This window comes from Gambusia affinis, linkage group LG19, assembly GCF_019740435.1.
Source record: "Gambusia affinis linkage group LG19, SWU_Gaff_1.0, whole genome shotgun sequence".
In the NCBI taxonomy this organism is placed as follows: Eukaryota; Metazoa; Chordata; class Actinopteri; order Cyprinodontiformes; family Poeciliidae; genus Gambusia; species Gambusia affinis.
The window spans coordinates 6348097-6369306 of record NC_057886.1 but is presented as its reverse complement, the minus strand read 5'-3'; the positions used below and the strand labels follow the sequence as shown (position 1 = coordinate 6369306).

At 37.7% G+C, this 21210-nt stretch overlaps 1 protein-coding gene across 4 annotated transcripts; it reads right to left on the bottom strand.

Moving 5' to 3' along the window:
• Window positions 1-1212: 1212 nt before the first annotated feature.
• LOC122822177 (interferon-induced very large GTPase 1-like) lies at window positions 1213-20005 on the bottom strand. Of its 4 annotated transcripts, XM_044100639.1 has the most exons (13): window positions 19950-20005; window positions 17859-17914; window positions 17734-17757; window positions 16292-16378; window positions 15642-16175; window positions 12633-12664; window positions 11768-11855; window positions 9572-9603; window positions 9250-9310; window positions 7218-7252; window positions 6990-7128; window positions 6869-6900; window positions 1213-6789 (listed from the first exon to the last, which is right to left on the bottom strand). In XM_044100639.1, exons 4-13 carry the CDS (start codon window positions 16374-16376, stop codon window positions 1897-1899), a joined length of 5931 nt encoding a protein of 1976 aa, XP_043956574.1. In that variant the 5' UTR covers window positions 16377-16378; window positions 17734-17757; window positions 17859-17914; window positions 19950-20005; the 3' UTR covers window positions 1213-1896. The 4 variants fall into 4 exon arrangements, with proteins under 4 accessions (XP_043956574.1, XP_043956576.1, XP_043956575.1 ...); XM_044100641.1 differs by lacking the exon at window positions 15642-16175; XM_044100643.1 differs by having other exon boundaries at window positions 6648-6900.
• Window positions 20006-21210: the final 1205 nt, after the last annotated feature.

Genomic DNA, 21210 nt, shown 5'->3' with positions numbered 1-21210 from the left:
CCGCGGAAGAAGAAGTTAAGAATAAAGAGGCGTTCTATTGGGTGTAGAACAATAGGTGCCTGCCATGCAATGCATGGAGGCAGTGACTGACTTGCTTCGCAAGTCAGTCACTGCTCTCCTTATGCATTGCTATGGGGCAGGCCCCAAAAATAAAACTTCCAAAGACTCATGCATATAGTATGGCCAAAACATGAGTAGAATTTTGCAGCTACACATTTTTTTGTTTATTAAAATAAAACAAAAGCAAAAAACAAATTTTAAATTAAATTGGAGCTTTTTCTGTGCAGCTGAAAGACCACTGGGTGGTGGCATCATGTAAAGTGTAAAATCCACAAACTTCTGCAGAGAAGAAACATGATAGGACAGGAAGTCTTTCTAAACAAACCCCAAGCACACAGAGACTCTTGTTCCTGATAATATTAAACCATGTAGAAATTTTTGTTTGTGTTTCATTTTTAGTTTGTAAATAAAATACATAATTTCTATTTTAGATTGTGTGGAAACTCCATGGACATGCTTGAAGAGGAACTTATTGGTGAATATGAAGTTCTTATTCCAACTGTTCATGTTTACCTCATTATCTATAATTACTGTCATGGGGAATGTTCAATCTGACACACTTGAAGATCTGCTAAGAAACCCATAGATATATGTTTAAAGAACAGACAGCAAATCATATCCATGCGTATACAGTATAAGTCTGTGTGAATATGTGTATATATATTTACTTATACTCTCATGTTTGATTTATGTATGTTATATTCTGAAAATATAATAAATATATATAGAAAAAAATTAAAAAAAGAACAGACAGTAATACATTTGAAGCGAAACAAATTAAAGGTAAAGTTTTTGATAAAGGTGCAGGAATTGTACTAAACATGCATCATTAAAAGTAGTTCACTCTTTTACATGAAACATGGATCTTACCGTAAACGACCTGAGAACTCCTGGAACAGACAATGTTGGTGAGAATGGATTCTCCCTAATTTGATTCAAAACATTTAACTCATTTGTTTTCACATCTTTGTTTATTTCCTTTATTTATTTTGAAGAGGTGAAGAAAAGAAATCAGGAGCATTTTAGTGAATTTAATACAAGTTAAAATCAAACATAACTTTTACTGGTGAAACAGTGTTTTGCATCATTTGTGTTATCTGTCATGTTAAATCTTATAATATTTATTATAAATGATGTGATATGTCAAAGAAGTATGCTTATTTCATTTACTTCAAGGGTGGTTACATTTTTTACATTATCATCTTCTATTACAAAACTTCGAGTTTATTTAGAGAAAAACAAATTTACAGGGAATAAACCAAAGAATTACTAAAGAAATAAAAAAAACCCTAAAAAGAAATATGGAGGAAGAATATTGAGTTGCTTAACAAATTAGTTTAACAGCAAAGTTTGAACTTAAATGAAAAAATAGGGAGGGGGAGGGCCTAAATTGTTGGTCATTTACAAAAAACATCTAGTTCATGAAATTCACATGTGGTTTATTTTAAGGTATTTATCTACTGGATCAATATGATTGTAATTGGGCTTAAAAAATATGAATTAAGATTTGAATTTTACCATACATGTATAAAATTTACATACTGTAACGCAAATCAAGAGTCATTCGATATTTCAATGCTTATTTCCTAAATAAGACCTTTTGGTGATTAAAAAATAATCAGAATAACGAAAAAAAAACAATAAGACTGAAAAATAATATAAAGTAAAACATATAGCTGTTTGAAGCCATTTCAGTTATCCTTCAAATATAACTCATTCAGGATGTACAAACCAAAGGTAATAAATGATCATTTATTCATTTTGAAGAGCTTTGAACGTCACAATTACTGCTCAAACTCACAACTTGATTAGTTTCTATGAACACCTCCAGTTTCTTCACAAACTACACATTTCATTCAAACTTTCAATGGCATCCTTCTTACTGAAGTTTTTCCATTGCTGAGGAATTTCTCCACTACCCTGAAATTTCATTTTATAGTAGCCTTCTATTTGCTTTTGAAAGTGGCAGATGAACCATTTCCAGTAGGCCAGCATGGAGGCATCAGCTGTAATGCTCCAAGAAGCAAACTTTTCTCCTGCAGTTGGATACTGTTTAAAAGGAACAGCCTCCTCCGAGTCAGCATCAGGGTAAAAGCGTCTGTCACTTGCGACTAACGTGGTACAGAAATCAATGACCAGCTCAACTGTTCCTCTTACATGCCAACCTTTGACTCCAGAGGGTCGATGAAAAGGAACCCTGTGCTTCTCAGGACTGTGGTCCTTCAAAGTGTTTGTGCAAACAGCGGCACAGAATGGACACCTTTCCCAGCAGCACTTGCACAGCTGATCAATCAGGATCTGATCAGGCTTCTGCCTGCAGTCATTCACTTTTTCCAGGGAGAGTTTGCTCATCTCTGTTGTGATGCTTTTCAGACCTTTCTCTATCTCTTCTTTGAGAAATTCAAAATTGTTTATGTCACTGAAGTTTTGACAACTAATGGTGTCAAGAGTCAACTCTGGCTTCAGTTTACTAGAAAATTCCTCCACCCACATTTCTATGTTTCCTTTTCCATCAGGCTTTGTTGCCTCAAACAAAGCCTGACTGATGACTCTGGTGATGTCTTCTACATTTTTTTTAAGGATAGTCTGGGCTTTAACTTTCTGCGTCGTGAACATGTATTTCTTTACTTCTTCTTTGATGAAAGCCTCTACTTGAGCTCTTGGATTTCTGATGTAGGTGGTGAATCTGCTAAAGTCTTCTTTCTCTGCCAGAGATGCTAACACATGCTTCTCTAAATTCAGTCTGTTCTCACTGAATGCTGGGAAATTGGACCTCATCTCGCCAGCAATATCAACTCCAGTCTTGTTACATACGGCTTCAGCGGCAGAGACTTTAAGTTTTCCACAAATAATTTCTCCAAACACCACAGCAGATGAACTTCCTTTGCAGAAGCTTCTGAAAATGTTGTAGTACTCATTTTTCTTGTTGTCCAAATAAGTCAGTGCATCATTGTTGTCTCTGTAGATCTTGTGGGCGTTTAAGAGCCAACCTTCTGCCCTATCAAACACATACAGAGAAAGGTCAACTGTAAAATCCTTCTTGAATCGAAATTTCTTTAATGATTCAAACTCTGTCACTCTTTCTTTGACAATTTTGGCAAGTTCCTGCAAGTAGGTTGGCGTGTAACCTCTTGTTGTAACAGGTTTGCTCTTAATGGCCTCAAGACATTTTTGTTCAACCTCATTAATAAATGATCTGATCAGTTCCTGATCTTCATACTGAAAAAGATTCTCTGGCTTACGTTCTTCATGTTGTTGTGTTGTTGATGAAATTTCAAAAGCATCGATGCTACTACAATTTTTGGAATTTTGGAATTTGTGAACTAAAGCTTTGACTCGTCCACATGTGTCTTTGTCTTCTTCTCTCTTGTTTTCCTGAGACTGTTGGCTTTCCTCATTGATGTTTGGATACTTCTTTTGGGTTATGTAATCAGAATAATCACCACGTACTGACAGATTTTTGTATCTCTTACTTCTTCTTGACTCATCAATGAGTCCCCATTCTACACCAAGATCTTGAAGGACAAGTTGCTGATCCTCCTCCAAGCTTATGTTCTCGATGGGTTTTGTATCCGAGGTTAATTCCTTAACCCAGTGACTCCAAACAGTGTTGAATTGTTTTTTCAGGTCCTCTTCCTTTTCTGCCATTGCTTTTGACTCATGAGCAAGCTCTTTGCTCTTCTGGAGTAGGTTGTTTTCAAACTCTGTCTTCTTCTTGTCAAGCATTTTTCTAGCATTATTTTGCTGAATTACTTCATCCAGTTTTCTTTTCACTCCTCTCACAAGTTCCTCTTGAAACACTTTGATTTTGTTCTCAAATCGGCCCCGCCATTGAACCAACATTTCTTTGTCTTTGTCATCTTCAAAGTAAGCCGTCATACTTTTTGTTACTTCTTCATATGTTTTAGCCATTTCTTTATTAAGGTAACTGAGCTCAACTTTGTCCAGTTGGCCCTTTTCAATTCTGGGATAAAGTTGGTTTTCAATATTCAGCATCTCACTCCTCAGGGCCCAAGTCCAGTTCCCATATTGGACCTCCAGTTTTCTATAAACTGCAATTTCCTTTGTATTTTTGAAACTAAAAACAAAGTGTTCATTCATCAAAGCGTTCCACAGGTCTTGAATTTTGGTGCTGAAATGTGACAGAGTGATTGCAGTAGACTGTTTGGCTTTAGACAAGATAATGGACTTGAGTTCTTGGATGCTCTCACTGTAACCTGGATTTGGAGGAGCCATTGGTGGACTTCCCTCCCACAGCTGAGCAAAGTATTTCACATCTTTTTGCACATCAAACGCGATGACATCACTGAAGCACTCAACATCACACACTTCCTCTTTGGCAGCAAGTTGAGCCATCTTGTCCAGTTTTTCCTGCAAACGTCTTTTTCCATCCATGTTTTTCTCTGCTGCTGTAATATCTGTGACATTCTGATGGACAAACACACAACTTGGAGAAAGTTTGACTTTCTTCATCCTCATGAAAGCCTGCACAACAATTTGTAGGACATCTTTCATCTCAGCTGTATTTTCACCAAAGATGTTGATCAGTGTCATGTTCCCCAGACCAACAACAAATGTTGCAAGTTCATTGTCATGATGAAGGGTAGCATTATCTGCTAACTCAAGAGCACGCAGTCCTTCAGTGTCTACAACTAGAATGTAGTCAAACTGGTATCTATCCTTGTTTTCCTCCGACAGCTTAACCAGTTGCATGTAGGCACCCTTGGTGCACCTTCCAGCACTGACTGCAAACTGCAGGCCAAACATGGCATTCAGCATCGTTGACTTTCCGCTACTTTGTACACCCAGAACTGACAGCACAAAAACTCTCGGGTCACCAAGTTTCTTGATGACTTCCTGTAAAAGATTAGAAATCCATATTAAAGGCACATGGCCTGCATCCCCATCCATCAACTCCATTGGGTGTCCTGATATCATCAGATCTGCAGCCAGCTCAGGGTATTTGGTCCAATCATGTTGTTGGTACAGCAATGGTTTCTTCAAAGATTTATGGGCTTCATAGATCTGTCCCATCTCTCTGAAGATGTGTTCCAGACCAAAGGTTGCTGATTGAAGCTTTTGTGACAACAGTTCAAGCTCCGTTTGTTTGTGTTTTAATTGAGCAGATTTGTCATGTTTATTTTTCAAGACCAAGATCTCTGACCAGGTTTCATCATAATTTTGGAGAATTGAAGAGAGATCATCTGTGGAGAGGGCATCTATAAGGATCTGAGTCCATGTCAAGAAATATTCTCTTTCTTTTGGAGGCAAACTCTGGAGGCTCTGAGTGAACAACCTCATCAGTTTACTATTGGATACATTAGACACTTTACACTGTTTCTCTCGTAGTTTCATTAGCTGATGACTCTTCTGGCCCTTTTCTTTTTCAATCTCTCCCTTTAGATGATGCAACTCTTTATTGATTTTGCACCAGTTGGACCAAAGTTGACCTTGGCATGGAAGAAATGTATCTTTGATTTTGGCAATGTCCATCCTTTCAATCAATTCAATTATTTCCATTGCCGCAGATTTCCCATTCTGGCAGACTTTCTGATCTTCATCCACTTTGACCCCAGAGATTTTGGCCATAGTCTCCAGCCTGAAGGATGTGTGGGGTCCAGACAAAAGGCTTTTTATAATCTTTTTTAGTTCTTCAGAAACATCCGACTGACTTCTTTCTTTCAGACCCAGTTTGTATTTTTGTGGTTTCATCTGAACTGCAGGACAGTCATTGTCTGCACTGAGGATGATTAGAGGCTTTGAAGACTTGTACAGTGTCTCTATAACTGCACTGCTTTCATGGCATTTTTCCAGAGTTGGCACAAGAACAACAATGACTGATGACATTTCAGTCAGGATTTCACGCTGTTTTACATTTGCTAGAGAATCTCCATGAAGATTACAGAAGGCAATGCAGTCAGTAAAGAAATCATTGTCTTTTCCAGCAGGGCAGTACCAGGCAATCTCTGCCACGCCATCCATCAAATAACGAGATTTGGTGCTGCCTTTACAGTTTCTGTGGAAGAATGTGTCGTGGCGGTCGTTGATCAAGGCATTCATCAGCTGAGATTTGGACAAAGACATGGAGCCCAGTCGGAAAAATGAAACCATGGGAGTGTCAGCTTTGTAGATTGGCATGCTTTTCATGGTGACAGTGGTTTTGTTTTCTTTGTTTGTGCTTATTTTCCATGTTTTTGTTATTTGTCTGAATGTCCACAAAGGACACTCAATATTTGTTGAGAGAAGATCAGGAACAAGCAGTGGTAAAGCATACTGACACTGTGACAACTTTGTGATTATTTTCTGTTTAAGGAAGCTGTCTGAGCAGTGAAATACTGCCATTTGAACATCCATTGGATGCACATGATTATTATTATTATTTGACTGATCTGACTCTGTGTTAGTGCTATAAAGAGCATCAAAGTCACCTTTTTCTGTGTCACTGCTTTTGGATACTTGAAGAGCTTCTGAATCGCTTACATCTAAAGTTATTTGTTGAACAGGGATGTATCTGGCTCTATAATCTAACATCATTAATCTCTGAAGAAAAGCATAAGCTAGATTGTTTCCGTAAATTTCATTGGTCTGCTTGATTGGTGGACCTATTTGAAGAAATTCTGCTGGTGACAACTTTGTTTGAAATTTGTCCTGAAGTTCAAGCCTTTCAAACAGCATTCCAGTCTCTTTTAGAAGTATTTGTTTTTCTTCTTCAGAAGAACTGCATAATGGCTACAAAGAATACAAGGATTAAAATTAATTTCATTAAGATCAAAACAGTAAGCAAAAATAATTACAAATAAACATCTACCTTTTCTTTTGATCCATTGATATTAAGGGTACCTGCATAAACAAACATTTTTTTTCTAGATTTATCAAAAGTTATTTATGACAGCAAAATTAAAATAAACACATGACAAGTGATAATATACCAGACACAGTGGGAGGTTGTGTGGATTGATGTTGTAGAATTTTGCTTTTCTGGCTTGGTTGGCAAGAAACAATGTTGATTCCAGACTTTTTTCCTCCATCTTCATCATTCATCTGTGAGCCTTTAACATCAACATGTCCCTATAACAAAAATGTATAAATATTACGGTAAGAATCTGTCTTTTTACTGTTTAGGATTTAAATATTCTGCTACAAATTCCAAACATTACTCTAGTTTCAGTTCCACTCTTCTTCTTTTGTCCCACTGAGAGATAAAAGAAAGAGACTTGTTACATTTATAACCCAGCAATAGGGGGGTGAAAGTCATGACAATTCCAAGGGCCCTGACCGACAGGGGGCCCTCCCATAAAATACGTATATTTTTGTGTTCATAGAAACAGAAAAAAATGTTAATTACAAATGTTAATTACAAATGTAATCATATTGTGTGTGTTTGTTTAATTGTCTTAGCATTAAAAATTAAATGTTACTCATCCTAGACCAAAAATCACACATTCATATTTGCACTGAACTGTCCCCCTGGATCTGCATGACATAGTTGAAGGTGTTCAGGAGCAGTCAGAACAAGACAAGAACGACTGTGGCAGTTATTATGCCGCCAAGAAAATTAATAAAGTAAACTTTTCCAAAAAAAATAAGAATTACAAAATAGAGAGAGAAAAGTCAAGAGTGTTAATTTGTAAAATAGTTTTTCTCCAAATGAGGTGAGTAGGCCGTGTGAGATTGTCAACCATTTAGCATAATTAGCTTAGCTACAGACCACCATTTCACTAGCATTGAATGAATTAATCCCTCGCCCCCTAAATCACCAAAACCGGATGGAAAGGTATACCCAAATTAAATCAGCTGCTGTTCTTGAACAATTTGGAGTACATGCAAAAGCTTGGTCTCTTTAATCTCTTAATCTAGCCCACCACTCAAATTCTTTCCATTCCCCCACGCACCCCTCCTTCTTCGCCCCCCTTCTAACAATGTGCTAACCCCCTCTAGGCTTACCCCCCCTCCCTTCTCTCCTTCGAACCACCCCACATTCCTCCCGTGCCACCATTGCCTCGGCCCCCCATTCTTGCTCTTTGGTACACTCTAACCCCATCGCTCTGACTGTAGCAGCGGACGACAAAAAGTTTCCAGTATTCTAAAGTCCAAAACTTGTCAGCTCTTACGGCCATATTCATTCACTCCTGTGAGTTGTGAAATTCTGCTGAGGAAATACATCCAGTTTTGATAGGTTCTGACAAAGTGGCTTTCCGTTGGTGAAAAAAAGGCTTGTAAACACCGTTACGCATGAAGGCGTACAGAGCCTGACTTTGATGCAGCAAAGGCGCATACATTACGCGTGGTTACGCATGCAGCTGGTGGATTCATGTCAAAACAAACCCCAAAATGCCTTATATCCTTATGACAGGACACGTGTTGGCCTCACATCGGTGCCTTTAGATTTAGTCTCTGAGTTGACCAGTCAGAAATATTCCAGAAAGAATACAGGCATGTCAAAATGATCTCAAGTCGCTCTCTGGATATTATTGGCTTGGAAAAAGTCATTTTATAATATCAATATCAATGATGGCAGATAAGTGGTTTTCCTGTAACAATAAGTTGTTTCTCCAACGTTAGCACAGCAGTGAGTGAGGTTGATTGACAGCGCTAAGACCCTCCTCCTCGTTCTGATTGGTTATTTTCTGCCAGAAAGTTGCATTACTTTAGCCAGCAGCAGTAGTTCAGGGAGGAGGTGGAGGAGGTAGATTTTTTTCCCACAGATTATTTGTCTCAAAATAAAGTGTCACAATGTGGTGACTGCTTTAAAAAAATATGTAGAAAATGTATTTTTTGTTCAAGTTATTTACTGCAACTGAAATGAAATGCAACTACATGGCATTTTTTAAAAGTCTCCATTGTTTTATGTATATTTTGCACAATGCTTGTGATTGTTGCTCATGGGTAGAGACCTTTCCATAAGCTAAAACTAACAAAATAAATTAAGCAACCTATTTGCTTACATCATGTGGACTTTTGCATGTAAAATTCATTAGCAGTAAATTTTGTGCTTGTATCATTCTGGGACCAAAGAACGCAAAGCAGTTGCAAGCCTTTGGAATTTGAAGTCTTTTATGGGTCAAATAGACTCAAGAAATTGTAACACCAGATGCACCGGGGGGGCCCAATTAAATTTTTTGTCATGGGGCCCAAGATTTCTGGCGGCGCTCCTGCTTCTAACAAAGTTTGTCATACAAATGGTTTTACCTTCTTTGCTTTGTTCTCCGCTATCATCATTCATGTCCGAGTCTTCATTGTCAAAACTTGCCTTAAGAAAGAAAGCACAGACACATAAATATTAAACTGTTAATCAGATCAACTTGAAGATGTCCAATTGGGCACTGTAATTTTACTGTCATTTTTAAAACATTTACAATTCTAATTTTCATTTCTAAAGACTAGCAAACTTTTAAAAAAAATCTGAGTTTATTTTCCCAATTTTGAACTTAAATAAAATAAAAAACAACCAGTAAATCAGCAAATAATTGCAAAGTATTCCAACAGTAGTTACAAAGTAATTTCAACATACCTTTGATTTATTTGCACTCTCCTTTTTTTGTCCTGTAGAATTATTTAGGAAAACAAAAAGCAATGGACATAATTACAAAATTACGAAATAAAAATTGACAATATAATCAATATCCCTATGAATAATCCCAGCAGTATCCTACCGTGAGCTAATGTCTTGTGGGTGGAATTCTTTGGTCACAGTTATGACATGATTGGTCTTGTTGGGTTTTAAGATTTTACATGAGCTATGCTGCACATCTAAAAACCTAATTTAATGCTTTTGTATGGACAGGATAATGGCACGAACACTTTGATATAATGGATTTTTGTCACTACCAGAGCATGTTAAAGGTGGATATAATAGAGATAATACCAATTGGATGAAAATTGTAAGGCATGTGTTCCCTTGTTGCAATCAAGTGATCACAACTAGGGAACACTTGATTGGTTTGACATTATATTTAAACCGGTGGACAGCAGTCTCCCAGAACGCCTTGTGTCATCCGAAATAGCTTATCAGAAATTTTGTCACCTAAAATGATGTTTCTTAACTTTAATGAGTAAATGGATTGCCATGCGTTATTAGATACGCCCATAAAGCAGGTTGTACTTCAGTAGAACCACCTCATCCGTCAGGATCACCTCCACTCCTGCATAGCTGAAGTCTGAAATCTGGGACCAGACATTAGCTTAACACCTGTATTCATCCAGAATGCGTAGATGAGGGAAACAAAATCATATCTCACACTGTCCTGTAGGGACAGAGTGTGAGGTTGCAAAAAATCCTATGCACAGGTGAGAGACGCAGCCGGCCAGCACATCACATAAACCTGAGTTGTCGTAACGAGGGGGCAAGAAATAGGGGAGACAATGAAGGCAGTGAGTTAAGTTATGCTCAAGTGTGTGCATATATACATTTGTAATTAGGTCTGTGAACACTGTCCCAGAAAACAATCCCGGCCAAAGTGCTTGTTAAGTGATGGAGCGTTTATCAGCCGGCCTCGGTGGAGCTCTGATTCAAGTTCACAGATGTCATGAGGAAAGGGAACGGGTAGTGAGAGCAGAGCATCTTGTTTACATAACATCCACAACAATTTGAGATAGCCAGCCTTGCAAAGGAGACACAATGGGTACCTAGTTCAGATAATAACAATTGTTTTGGGTCAGGCCAAATTTTTTTGTCTCACTGTTACGTCTCAACTCCAAATAGCCAAATTTGTGGTCAATCCTGTCGAGCAGATATTACAACTTTTCCAAAGTGTAGTCCTTCCCACCGGTGAATTTCAGAAACAACAACTGGCCAGTGAATCTCAGCAAGAATTGCTTCCAATTTGTGGTTCTGCTCACGCAGCATCTGTGTTCACAGCACAGCCCACCCCCTCACACAGGCCAGGCAGCCTTCCAATGGCTAGAACATCTGCAAGCATTTTCCAAATTTCTCAATATGCCAGGTAACCACCATATCCAAAAAGCAGAAATCATGTTATCAAAAATTCAACTATGTACACATCTTCAATATCCTTGACCGACAATATGGACAGACACACGGTCTTCCATTTGTATATGTCCTCTCAGGGCATGAGGTCTCCCCGTTGCCCAGGTTTCTCATCAAGAAATTTTGATAAATTGTATTGAGAGACTAGCTGACCAGATCCATAATTTGCAATTTGTAAGATATGCAAATAGAGGCTCCACAAAAAGATAGCACAGCACATAGAGCAAAAGCAAGACAGATGGGAAAGGTGGTAGGAGAAGAAAAAGTGTCCATCTTCATTAAGAGCAGGAAGAGAATCGGCGCCTCCTAAGTACAATTTTTCAGTGAGAATAGAAAACGTGAAAAAGGAGGATGGGTTGCTTCAACATTTCCTGATTCACTAAACTGTAAAAAGGCTAACTTGGGAAAACTTGACTGTTGAATATTTGGGAATTAAGGTAAAAGGCCAGAAGAATCTACAACACTATCTTCTTTTCATTCCTGGCTGTTCACCTGTAGTTACAGATCTTGTTTTCAGGTGCAGTGGTGAGGATGCACCGATAGTATCATCAATCTAAAGCCCACTGTAAAGCAGCACAGTATGTTGTTATCATTCCTACAGGCGATATCAAGAAATTCAAATCATTATTTGGAAAACCATTTTCAAATAATGATTTAATAAGACCATAAAATCAGGGTATGTTAGCAGGGTATGTAAAGTTATTTTGTTTGTCATGTTACCTTTTTCTGTTGATTGACATTGTCCAGGATTGACTTCTACCAAACTGGATATGCAGTTGTCATCCTCATTCAAAGACTCAACAGCATCCTGTTTGTGCATTGAAAATACATTAAAATGTACTTGTACCTTTTAAATTCTTATATTATTTTTGGTAGCTTAACTCAACAAACAGCAGTGGTGCATCAACATTTAAACTGACATTGTCTTGACTGATTGATGACATTTATAATGCCTCAAAATTCATTAGAGGATTTTGCAGTAACAGGAAGGTGGTTGTACAAAAATGAATTGCTGAGCCTGATTCACAAAGTACTAGCAGCAAATTTGTACTGAGTGACAAACTCCTGAGTGGTAAGCGATATGGTTCAATAGAGGTAGAAGTTTGTCCTGTAATTGGTGGGTTGCCGGTTCAAAGGCCCTGGTCTGTATGTCACTGTGTCCTTGGTCGAGACACTTCAGCCACTTGCCACCCAGTTACTTGCTGGTGGTGGTGAGAAGACTGAGTGGTGCCAGAGCATGGAAAACTCACCTCTGTCAAGTTGCTTCCGAGCAGCTGTGGCTGCAGTTCAGTAGCTTATCACCATCAGTGTGTGAATGTGTATGTGCATGGGTGCTCTGAACTAGATAAAGCCTCTACAAGTACAGGAACTTTGCAGTTTATCATGTAACTTTATATACCCTGATTAGAAAGAAAGATCTGTTATCCTTAAGAAACACATTCTGGATTTAACAGTCAGTCTAATTTATTTATAATTTAGTCTGTTTTACCTTAGTCTTTTTTGGAGTAAAAGTCTGGAATGCGTTATCAGTGATAGACAAAAAGAAACGGTAATAAAAACTGTAGTAATGAAAAGTACCATTTACCTGAAATTCATTATCACTCTCTGTCTCTTCATCTGCAAAGTGATCCAAAAAACCTGTTTATTGACCTGCTTTTACATGTTCATATACTGAAGCAGAGATAAATATGACAATGCAGGATTTTTATTTCCTTATACATGGTGGTTACAAAAGATACTTCAAAATGTGAGTGGGAAGAGATCTCTCAGCAACAGAGTAAGATAGACCAGTGTTTCCCAACCCGGGTCTTCAAGGCACACCGTCCTGCATGTTTTAGGCATTTCCCAGCTTCAGCACACATGATTTCAATTGATGCAGAATTGCAGTCATCTGCGATTCAACAAAATTGAAGCAGATGGGGTGTGTTGAAGCAAGGGGAACATCTAAAACATGCAGGTCAGTTAGTCTTGAGGACCAGCATTGGGAAACACAAAGAAAGTCTTGAATCTCCACAAGCAGTTCAGGGTGTGAAGGCAGATCCCCACTTTTATGTTATATCAACTGAAATGGAAAAATTATGAGTTTATGAACAATTATCAACATTTTTGAAGAGCAGGAATTCGCGATATAAACAGCATATTGTATAACCGGTAGACATTTGGCCTGTGATAGAGATCTGTAGTCTAAGATCTGTTTTCCAGCTGTCGGCAGCACACACTGCAGCTGGAGAGGTGAATCTGACCATTTTCACCCCAAGTTTCTTTGGCAAATAAAGAGCAAATGTTACCAAATTTACAAGATTTGTTTTCATGCTGAGAGGAATAAGCACAGTTAAAAAGTTTGTGAAAAAATAATTTGCTCCTATTTTGTGGTAGGGGAACAGATTATTTCAGGCAGCTAAAATATTTGATTCAACCTCATAATTTTGGCAAATAATGGCCAAATGTTACCAAATTCGTAGGATTTGTTGTTGATGATTAGAGGAATAAGCACAGTTAAGGAATTTGTGAAAAAATTATTAGCTCCCATGTTATGGAGGGGGTGCAGATTATTTCAAAGTTACTTGGTTCCCTCCATAACCTTGGCAAATAAAGAGCAAATGTTTCCAAATTTACAGGATTTATTGGTGGTGATGAGAGGAATAAACATAGTTCAAGACTTGCTGTAAATTAATTTGTTTTTATGTTATGGAGGGGGAACAGATTATTTCAGGCAGTTGAAATATTTGGTTCTCCCTTCTTAATTTTAGCAAACAAAGAGCAAATGTTATCAAATTCACAGGATTTATTGTTGATCATGAGATAAATAAGCACAGTTAAATACAAAGCTTATTCTGCATTGGTTGTGCATCTCACTGAGTATGTTACGGTCTAATTAACTTCTGCACCTTTACTTATTTCCACAAGATAACCTGCCGGCTCCTCTGTTTAGACTATAAACAAATTAACAAACAGTGTATTCTCTTTAATTTTTTCTGTTCTGTATGTAATGGAGACTGAAATTAAAAGAGCCATTTCAACCAAAGTGAAGGGTGTGAATTATAACCTGTCAAAATGAAGGACGGGCTTCAAATTTTTCCATTGTTCAAAAAAGTTTTTAATGTGTAAATATTCTTCATTTATCCGAGCCCTGGTCTGGGCAGAACATGGCTTCAGGGGCCTCTGGTTTTGAAAATGATGCTATCTCCCTGGCAGCATCTGTGTCCTCTATAGCAGTGTTTCCCAACCCTGGTCCTTAAGGCACATTGCCCTGCATGTTTTAGGTATTTCCTTGCTTCAGTCCAGCTGATTTCAATTGATGACTGATTAACAGGCGTTTGTTGAACTGCATTCAGTTGAATCAGGCACATTAAAGCAGGGAACCCTCTAAAACAGGGGTCTCAAACTCCAGTCCTCGAGGGCCGCAGTCCTGCTGTTTTCAGATGTGCCACAGGTACAAAAACTGGAATGAAATGGCTTAATTACCTCCACCTTGTGTAGATCAGTTCTCCAGGGCTTTAATTATTCTATTCAGGTGTGGTGCAGCAGAGGAACATCTAACAGTTGCAGGACTGCGGCCCTCGAGGACTGGAGTTTGAGACCCCTGCTCTAAAACATATATGCCTTGAGGACCAGGGTGGAAACACTGCTCTACAGGCCAAGGGGTTGAAGATTTTTCCCTACTTGGATGATTGACAGATCTTTGCAGTCACAGAAGCTCAGATGGCTGCAGACACACAGACAGTGCTCTGTCTCATAGACTTATTGGGTCTTCAAGTGAACTGGCAGAACAGCAACCTAATTCCATCTGTTGATAATAAATAATTCAGTTTTTCTCTATCTCTTATAGCTCTTTGCATGCTCGTATAAACACACACATGCACAATGCTAAGGTTAAAGGAAATGACACACTAGGGAACGGCCTCTTTAGGGCGTAGTTTAGACAGAGGCCAACATAGAAAACTAGAATCTATTGTTCTAGATAGGGTAGCTATTTTGCTCTGCTACCCCGTAAGGATAGCATGAATAATGGACCAACGCTGTATTTTGGTATTAATAAATGGAATTCATGATTCAACTCACTGACTCTTCTTCAACCTCATACATCAAGAACCTAAATGGAGAAAGGATAATTCTCTGACACATCTCAGGAGGTCTCGTTTCTTGGGATCATGATGAACTCCCTCACAAAGACTGCTTGCCAGTTGCTGCAGCAACAGGGGGATTCTGCAACATTCTACAAATGTTGCTGTTAACTCTTTGCATAAAGTCTATAAATCTATATCCCCCTGCAAATGCTGTTCATTTACAAGTATAGGTACTTTTAGACTTTGAAAGACAAAATAGTTTTATTTTAAGTGACCAAGCAAATTATTTCTTAGGAAGATGACTATTGTAGATGAAACAAACTTTGTGACTATAACTATTTTAAAACAAAAAATACCAAAATGTTATAATGAACTTTAAATTGCTTCCATGTATATTGTGAACAGGAGAAGGGTCTTGGGGAATGCAACAGATTTTCTTAGTGGAATCAAGGGTTATCGCAATAATTTGTACAGTAAGCAAAAAAAAGTTTATAATTTATGTTAAAAATTCATGTTAAAAGTCTTACCTATTCTCAGTGTTTCATCAAGATTGATTTTGTTTCCTTCAGTCATCCGTCTACTTTCAAAAACCATGGCATCTATTTTTTTCAGAAGACTTATTATCTCATTTGTGTCCGTCATACTTCTTGTACATGTATGGTATCTTTTTTCAGAAAAACTGCTCTTTGCTTTTAGCTTCTGAAGTTCACTTTCACAAATTTCATCTGAGTCATTATGAGTCACAACTGTCATCACATAAGAGCTGTGCTCCTTTCCCAGTGTTTTTTCTAACCACTGCAGACCAGAGGTATACTGGTTTTCTTGCTGGTCATTTGATATCAGCAAGATAAAGATATGAACTTCTGGAATCTCTGGAATCGTGTCAATACTTGGAAATCCAAGCATATTAACTACAGAGATCTGACGACCCAATAGGTCATACAGTCTTGATGAAAACTCTTTCTCATATTTCTCTTGGTCATGGTCCAGCAAGATGTTTTTTGATCCAATCTCAATGGAATTTCTGTTTCCAAATAATATAAGTGTGAGTTCAGGATTCACTGAAAAATAAAACATAACTACAGTTTAATGGCATCATGTTTTATAGAAGCCTTTGTAGGAATAAACAACTAAAATATTTATGAAATCACAGCATTTATGATCCCAGAAGTCTTACCTGCATTGCTTGCTGACATATTTTCAATCCCATCTTGAACCTTTTTGTCACTGTTCTCTAAGTGTTGAGCATCATGGCTATTCATGACTATAAAAAAAATCCATATATTAATCAGTCACCTGATTAATATATGGAGTAATCAATTGATTAATCCATATATTAATCACCTGCTTTGCACCAGCTTTGTTTATTTTTCTGCAACACTGTAACAATGGCATTGGAAATGACAAAAAATGTCCAATCCTATGACAGTTATATGACATAGTACTTGCTAAAATTTAAATCTATAGGTTTCACATATACTGTTATCAGTTATGAACTCTAATGTCAACCAGTTCGAGCTGATTGGTGCTTCTTCATAGTGGTACTATACACTTGTACCACTACCAACAGCCTGCTGTAACACATCCACCTCAAGGTTCCACATGTTGTATGTTCAGAGATGCTCTTCTGTATAATTTGGTTTTAACTAGTGGTTAGTTGAGATGCTGTTGCAGTTCTATCAGCTAGAACTAGTCTGGCCATTCTCCTCTGAATCAACAGAATACCTGGTGCCACTCCTGCCAGCTAGGAACAGGAAGCTGAGGCTACAACTCACACAGACTCACCAAAACTGGACAATAGAAGATTGGAAAAACATTGCCTGGTCTGATGAGTCTCAATTTCTGCTGCGACATTTGGAAGGTAGGATCAGAATTTGGTATCAACAACATGAAATCATGGATCCATCCTGCCTTGTATCAACTGTTCGGGCTGGTGGTGGTGCACTGGGGATATTTTCCTGGCACACTTTGGGCCCATTAGTACCAGTTGAGCATCGTGTCAATGCCACAGCCTACCTGAGTATTGTTGAGGATGTCCATTTTTTTACAACCACAGTTTACCCATCTTCTGATTGTTGCTTCCAGCAGGATAAAGCACCATATTATAAAGCGCCAATCAGCTCCGACTGGTTGGCATTAGAGTTCACTGAACTCAAATGGCCTCCACAGTCACCAGATCTCAATCCAGTAGAAAACTTTGGAATGTGGTGGAACAGGAGATTCCACCACATCTCCTGGTGATGTGGTGGAATCTGCTGCAGATTTGCTGACAAATCTGCAGCAACCTCACGATGTAACATGTCAGTATGGACCAGACTCTATGAAGAATGTTTCTAGTACCTTGTTGAATCTATGCCACAAAGGATCAAGGCAGTTCTGAAGGTAAAAGTGGGTCCAACCTGGTACTAGCAATGTGTACCTAGTAAAGTGGCCAGTGAGTTTAAGAACATTTGGATAGAAACTTTTATAATTACTTTAGAATTTGGTTTTTTGGCTCACTTCATTTGAGTTCATCAATCCTTCTTCAACTAAATGATTTTCTTCCTTATTATCTCAATACTCTACTTAATCTATTCTTCCTGTCTGGCAAACATTTCAATATAAAAGAAATTGGCCTACCTGCATGCCAGACAAGATGTGCACCTGGACAAGGAAAAAATAAACCCACCACATATAAAAAACAGACAAACAAACAATAAAACAGCAGGTCATTACTTTATGCCTAAATTTATTTCATTGCTTACCTCCAAACCTTCCTTTGGTCTGTCTTTAAAGTTGATGCCTCTAGCAGCAGCCTACCCTAGACATACAGGATAAACAGGTTAGGGAGTAAGCTTCAACTGAATTAATATTCCAACATAGTACAGAATTTATCCAACTGAAAAAGAGCTAAAGTTTAATGTCAACATTTTCTCTTTTTTCTCAGTATCACAGGCATCATCTCTCTCCTTTGCTTTTTCAGTGATGCATCTTACTAATACTGTTTTGCAAAAAGTCAATAGTAAGATAGTAACCTGAGTGTCACTGACAGGACTGTTAAGACTGATAAATTTTCTTTATTTGTGCTAGCAAAATCAGGATTTGGGCTTTATATTATTTCACCACACACACACAGACACAACACACCACACACATACATGCACACACAGACACACACAAACCCACTTTCTCACTACTGTCTTTACTTCATTAGGAAACTGCGAGAAAGCAGGTGGTGTTCATACAACTTTTGACGGGAATCTTCTGTTCCTGTGGACAAACTCCACCCACACTGAGTGACACTCAGCAGAAGTGGCGGAAAACATAAATACTCTCTGCATGACTCATTTATCTTGATTTTAATCAGCGGGTCAATTTGTCCCTGAACAGTATACGTTTCTCAAGTTCAAGAGCACCCATTGAAAAAAAAAAAAGTAATATGAAAAATTGTACCAAAGATCAATTTCAAGGAAATTATTGTTTTTTGTGTCTAGGTTTTTTTCAGTGGACATAAAAAAATATAAAAATTTTTTTTATGTCCACATGAGTAAATGAGTAAGTTGTTGTGGCACACAGGGCATTTTGATGGAATAGTCTAGATAAATTAATACTGTTTTGTGTTTATTAATACTGTTTTGTGTTTTGTTGTGTGTGTTATTTACTAGTGGTGTCGCAGTTTGACATGGTTGCGAAGGGGGGTCGATATCACTCCGCCGTTGCTAGGGAACGACGGTTGTGGAACGGTTGTGTGTGTGCTCTTTTTTTCTAACGGCTGTGTAGCGGTACCGCTAACTGAGTTATTTTGTAACAATTATTAAAATAAAATGTTGCGGACTCAATCACAATATCTCTTTTGATTGTTTGCCACCGTTACATCATCATTGATCCTTAATTTCTGAGAAATAAAAATCATCATTGCACAAATATTTATTGAAATGGTTAGTATTGGAGTTAATAATCAGATACAAAAATGTTTTGGAGAAATTCTTTGGTTTCTGACACTATTGCATGATTAAACACTCCCTGGGTCAAATTGACCCACGAACATTATTGCTGTACCTTAGAAACGAACATAACAGGAGGGTTAAACTACCAAAGTATTTAAGCTACGTCCAAAAGGGTTTTCCCTTGAGAAGTCAGTTCCTTAACATTTTTGTTCAGTGCTGGGCGTCAGCAACTGGTTTTACTGGTATTTCTATTTGCATAGTCTTCCATGTAATGTGTAGATAAAAATAAGAATTTTCTGCTACAGCTGCCTGAGGCAAACGACCTCTGACCTAATCAACACATTTTAACACATTGCAGTCTGATTATCATAATAAAAACTTAAAAGCCCTAACATGTAAACATGATCCTGTAACAGCTGATTTTATTATTTTATGCTGCGATGCTTATAAAACTAAACAAATGTATTTCTGTGATTGAATGCAAATGTTGATGTGTGTAAAGGGCTCTCCTCAGCGAGGTTTTTTATCTGGTTAAATGAAGGTTATAATTATTAAAAGTATTACTTAAACATTTAAAAAGATCCATCGATTTTTACCTTGTACATGGCAGGTTAAAACTGATTCAGTTTTTTCTGCTGTGTGGTTTATTCAGTACAATCAGGAAATCTGTCAGGTCAGTACATTATCTGTTAGGGTGTGGTGAAGAATAAAATCTGATTTTGTTTTTGCATGTTATAAGTCCAAAAGGACTAAAACTTACATGTGGTAGAGGAGCGATACATTCTTTAATGTTCTCTCCTGCATTCTTTTTCAATTGTTGGACAAATTAATAAAGCTTTTTTGCAAAAATAATATTTGAAGACAAGATCTGATTTACATCATTGTGAAACTTTCAAAATCTCCACTTACCTTGTTTCCTTTTTACTGACTTGGCTCGCCTTCTGGACCTCTGACCACAGCAGAATGTGTTTCTGTTTAGCCAGAAACCGTCTGGGTTATTGTTTTAATGTGTCTTCCCCTAACAAACTCCTCCTCCTGTGTATTGCTGCCATCCAATGTGAGGAAGAGGAAACTGAAGTGAAGATTGTTTTTCACCCTGAGAAACTGACAAGTAAGCTACACAAAAACATAAAAATTTACCTTAAAATGCAAAAGGATCATTTTCATTTTTCCAAATTAAATCTTAACTTTAAATCAAACTTAGTTTCACTTAAGATGAAACTAAGGTAAGGTTTTAAGTTGAAACCTTATTAGTTCTTAAGGAACAAGAACTAATGACTCGTGATTTTATCTCCTCTGTTCCTCTCTGGCCCATTTGGTTTGTTGTTCTGGAGCAGACACTCGAAGCTACCTGGAGCCATACAGAGTCTGTTTTTAGGTTGTTGTTTTTTTATTCCATGTGTTGTTCAGTATGTGTTTTTCTTGTTCTAGATTGGGGGTTTTTCTTACAGGGCAGAGTGTTTATTGGTTCTCAGTCTAAGGTGGTTTCACCTTAATTGAAGTCTTACTTTAGTTTCACTTAAGGTGAAACTTTCACCTTAAGTGAAACTAAGGTAAGTTAAAAGGCACAAATAGTTTTGCACCAAATGTACCTTCATACCACAGATTCTTCCTGCTGTGTTTGTGCGCTCATCACTCTTCACTGTATCTGTTTGAATGCCTTCCCAAGTCTGCCTCTGATTGGCTTACAACGATTATCTTTTCCTCTTTATCCAATCAGCAGCACAAATATATGACTGATTGGAAAAGGCACAAACCAAACTTTAACTTACCTCTAATAAAGTTAGAGTTAAGCTAAATAAACACTCTGCCCTGTAAGAAAAAAAAACAATCGAGAACAAGACAAACATATACTGAACAACACAGAAAATAAAAAACAACAGCCTAAAAACAGACTGTATGGCTCCAGGTAGCTTCAAGTGTCTGCTCCAGAACAGAGCCTCCAACAAACCAAATGGGTCAGAGAGGATCAGAGGAGATAAAATCACAAGCCTTTAGTTCTTTTTTCTTAAGAACTAATGACTAATGACGCTGGTTGAATGGTTTAGAAGGAACTGGCTTCAGTTCCTTCTAAACCTGCTTAATAGACATAAACATGTAGCGAATAAATCAATTTTCAATCAGTTTTTTGCACCAAAGACTTAATAATAATAATAATAATAATAATAAA

Bases quoted from the DNA above. Each gene is read 5' to 3' on its own strand.
- LOC122822177 (XM_044100639.1), bottom strand. From the start codon at position 16,376: ATGAATAGCCATGATGCTCAACACTTAGAGAACAGTGACAAAAAGGTT. The intron at 9,604-11,767 runs GTAACATGACAA...ATAATTCTACAG, and splicing joins ATGTCAATCAACAGAAAAAG to GACAAAAAAAGGAGAGTGCA. The intron at 7,129-7,217 runs GTAATGTTTGGA...TTTTTGTTATAG, and splicing joins AGAGTGGAACTGAAACTAGA to GGACATGTTGATGTTAAAGG.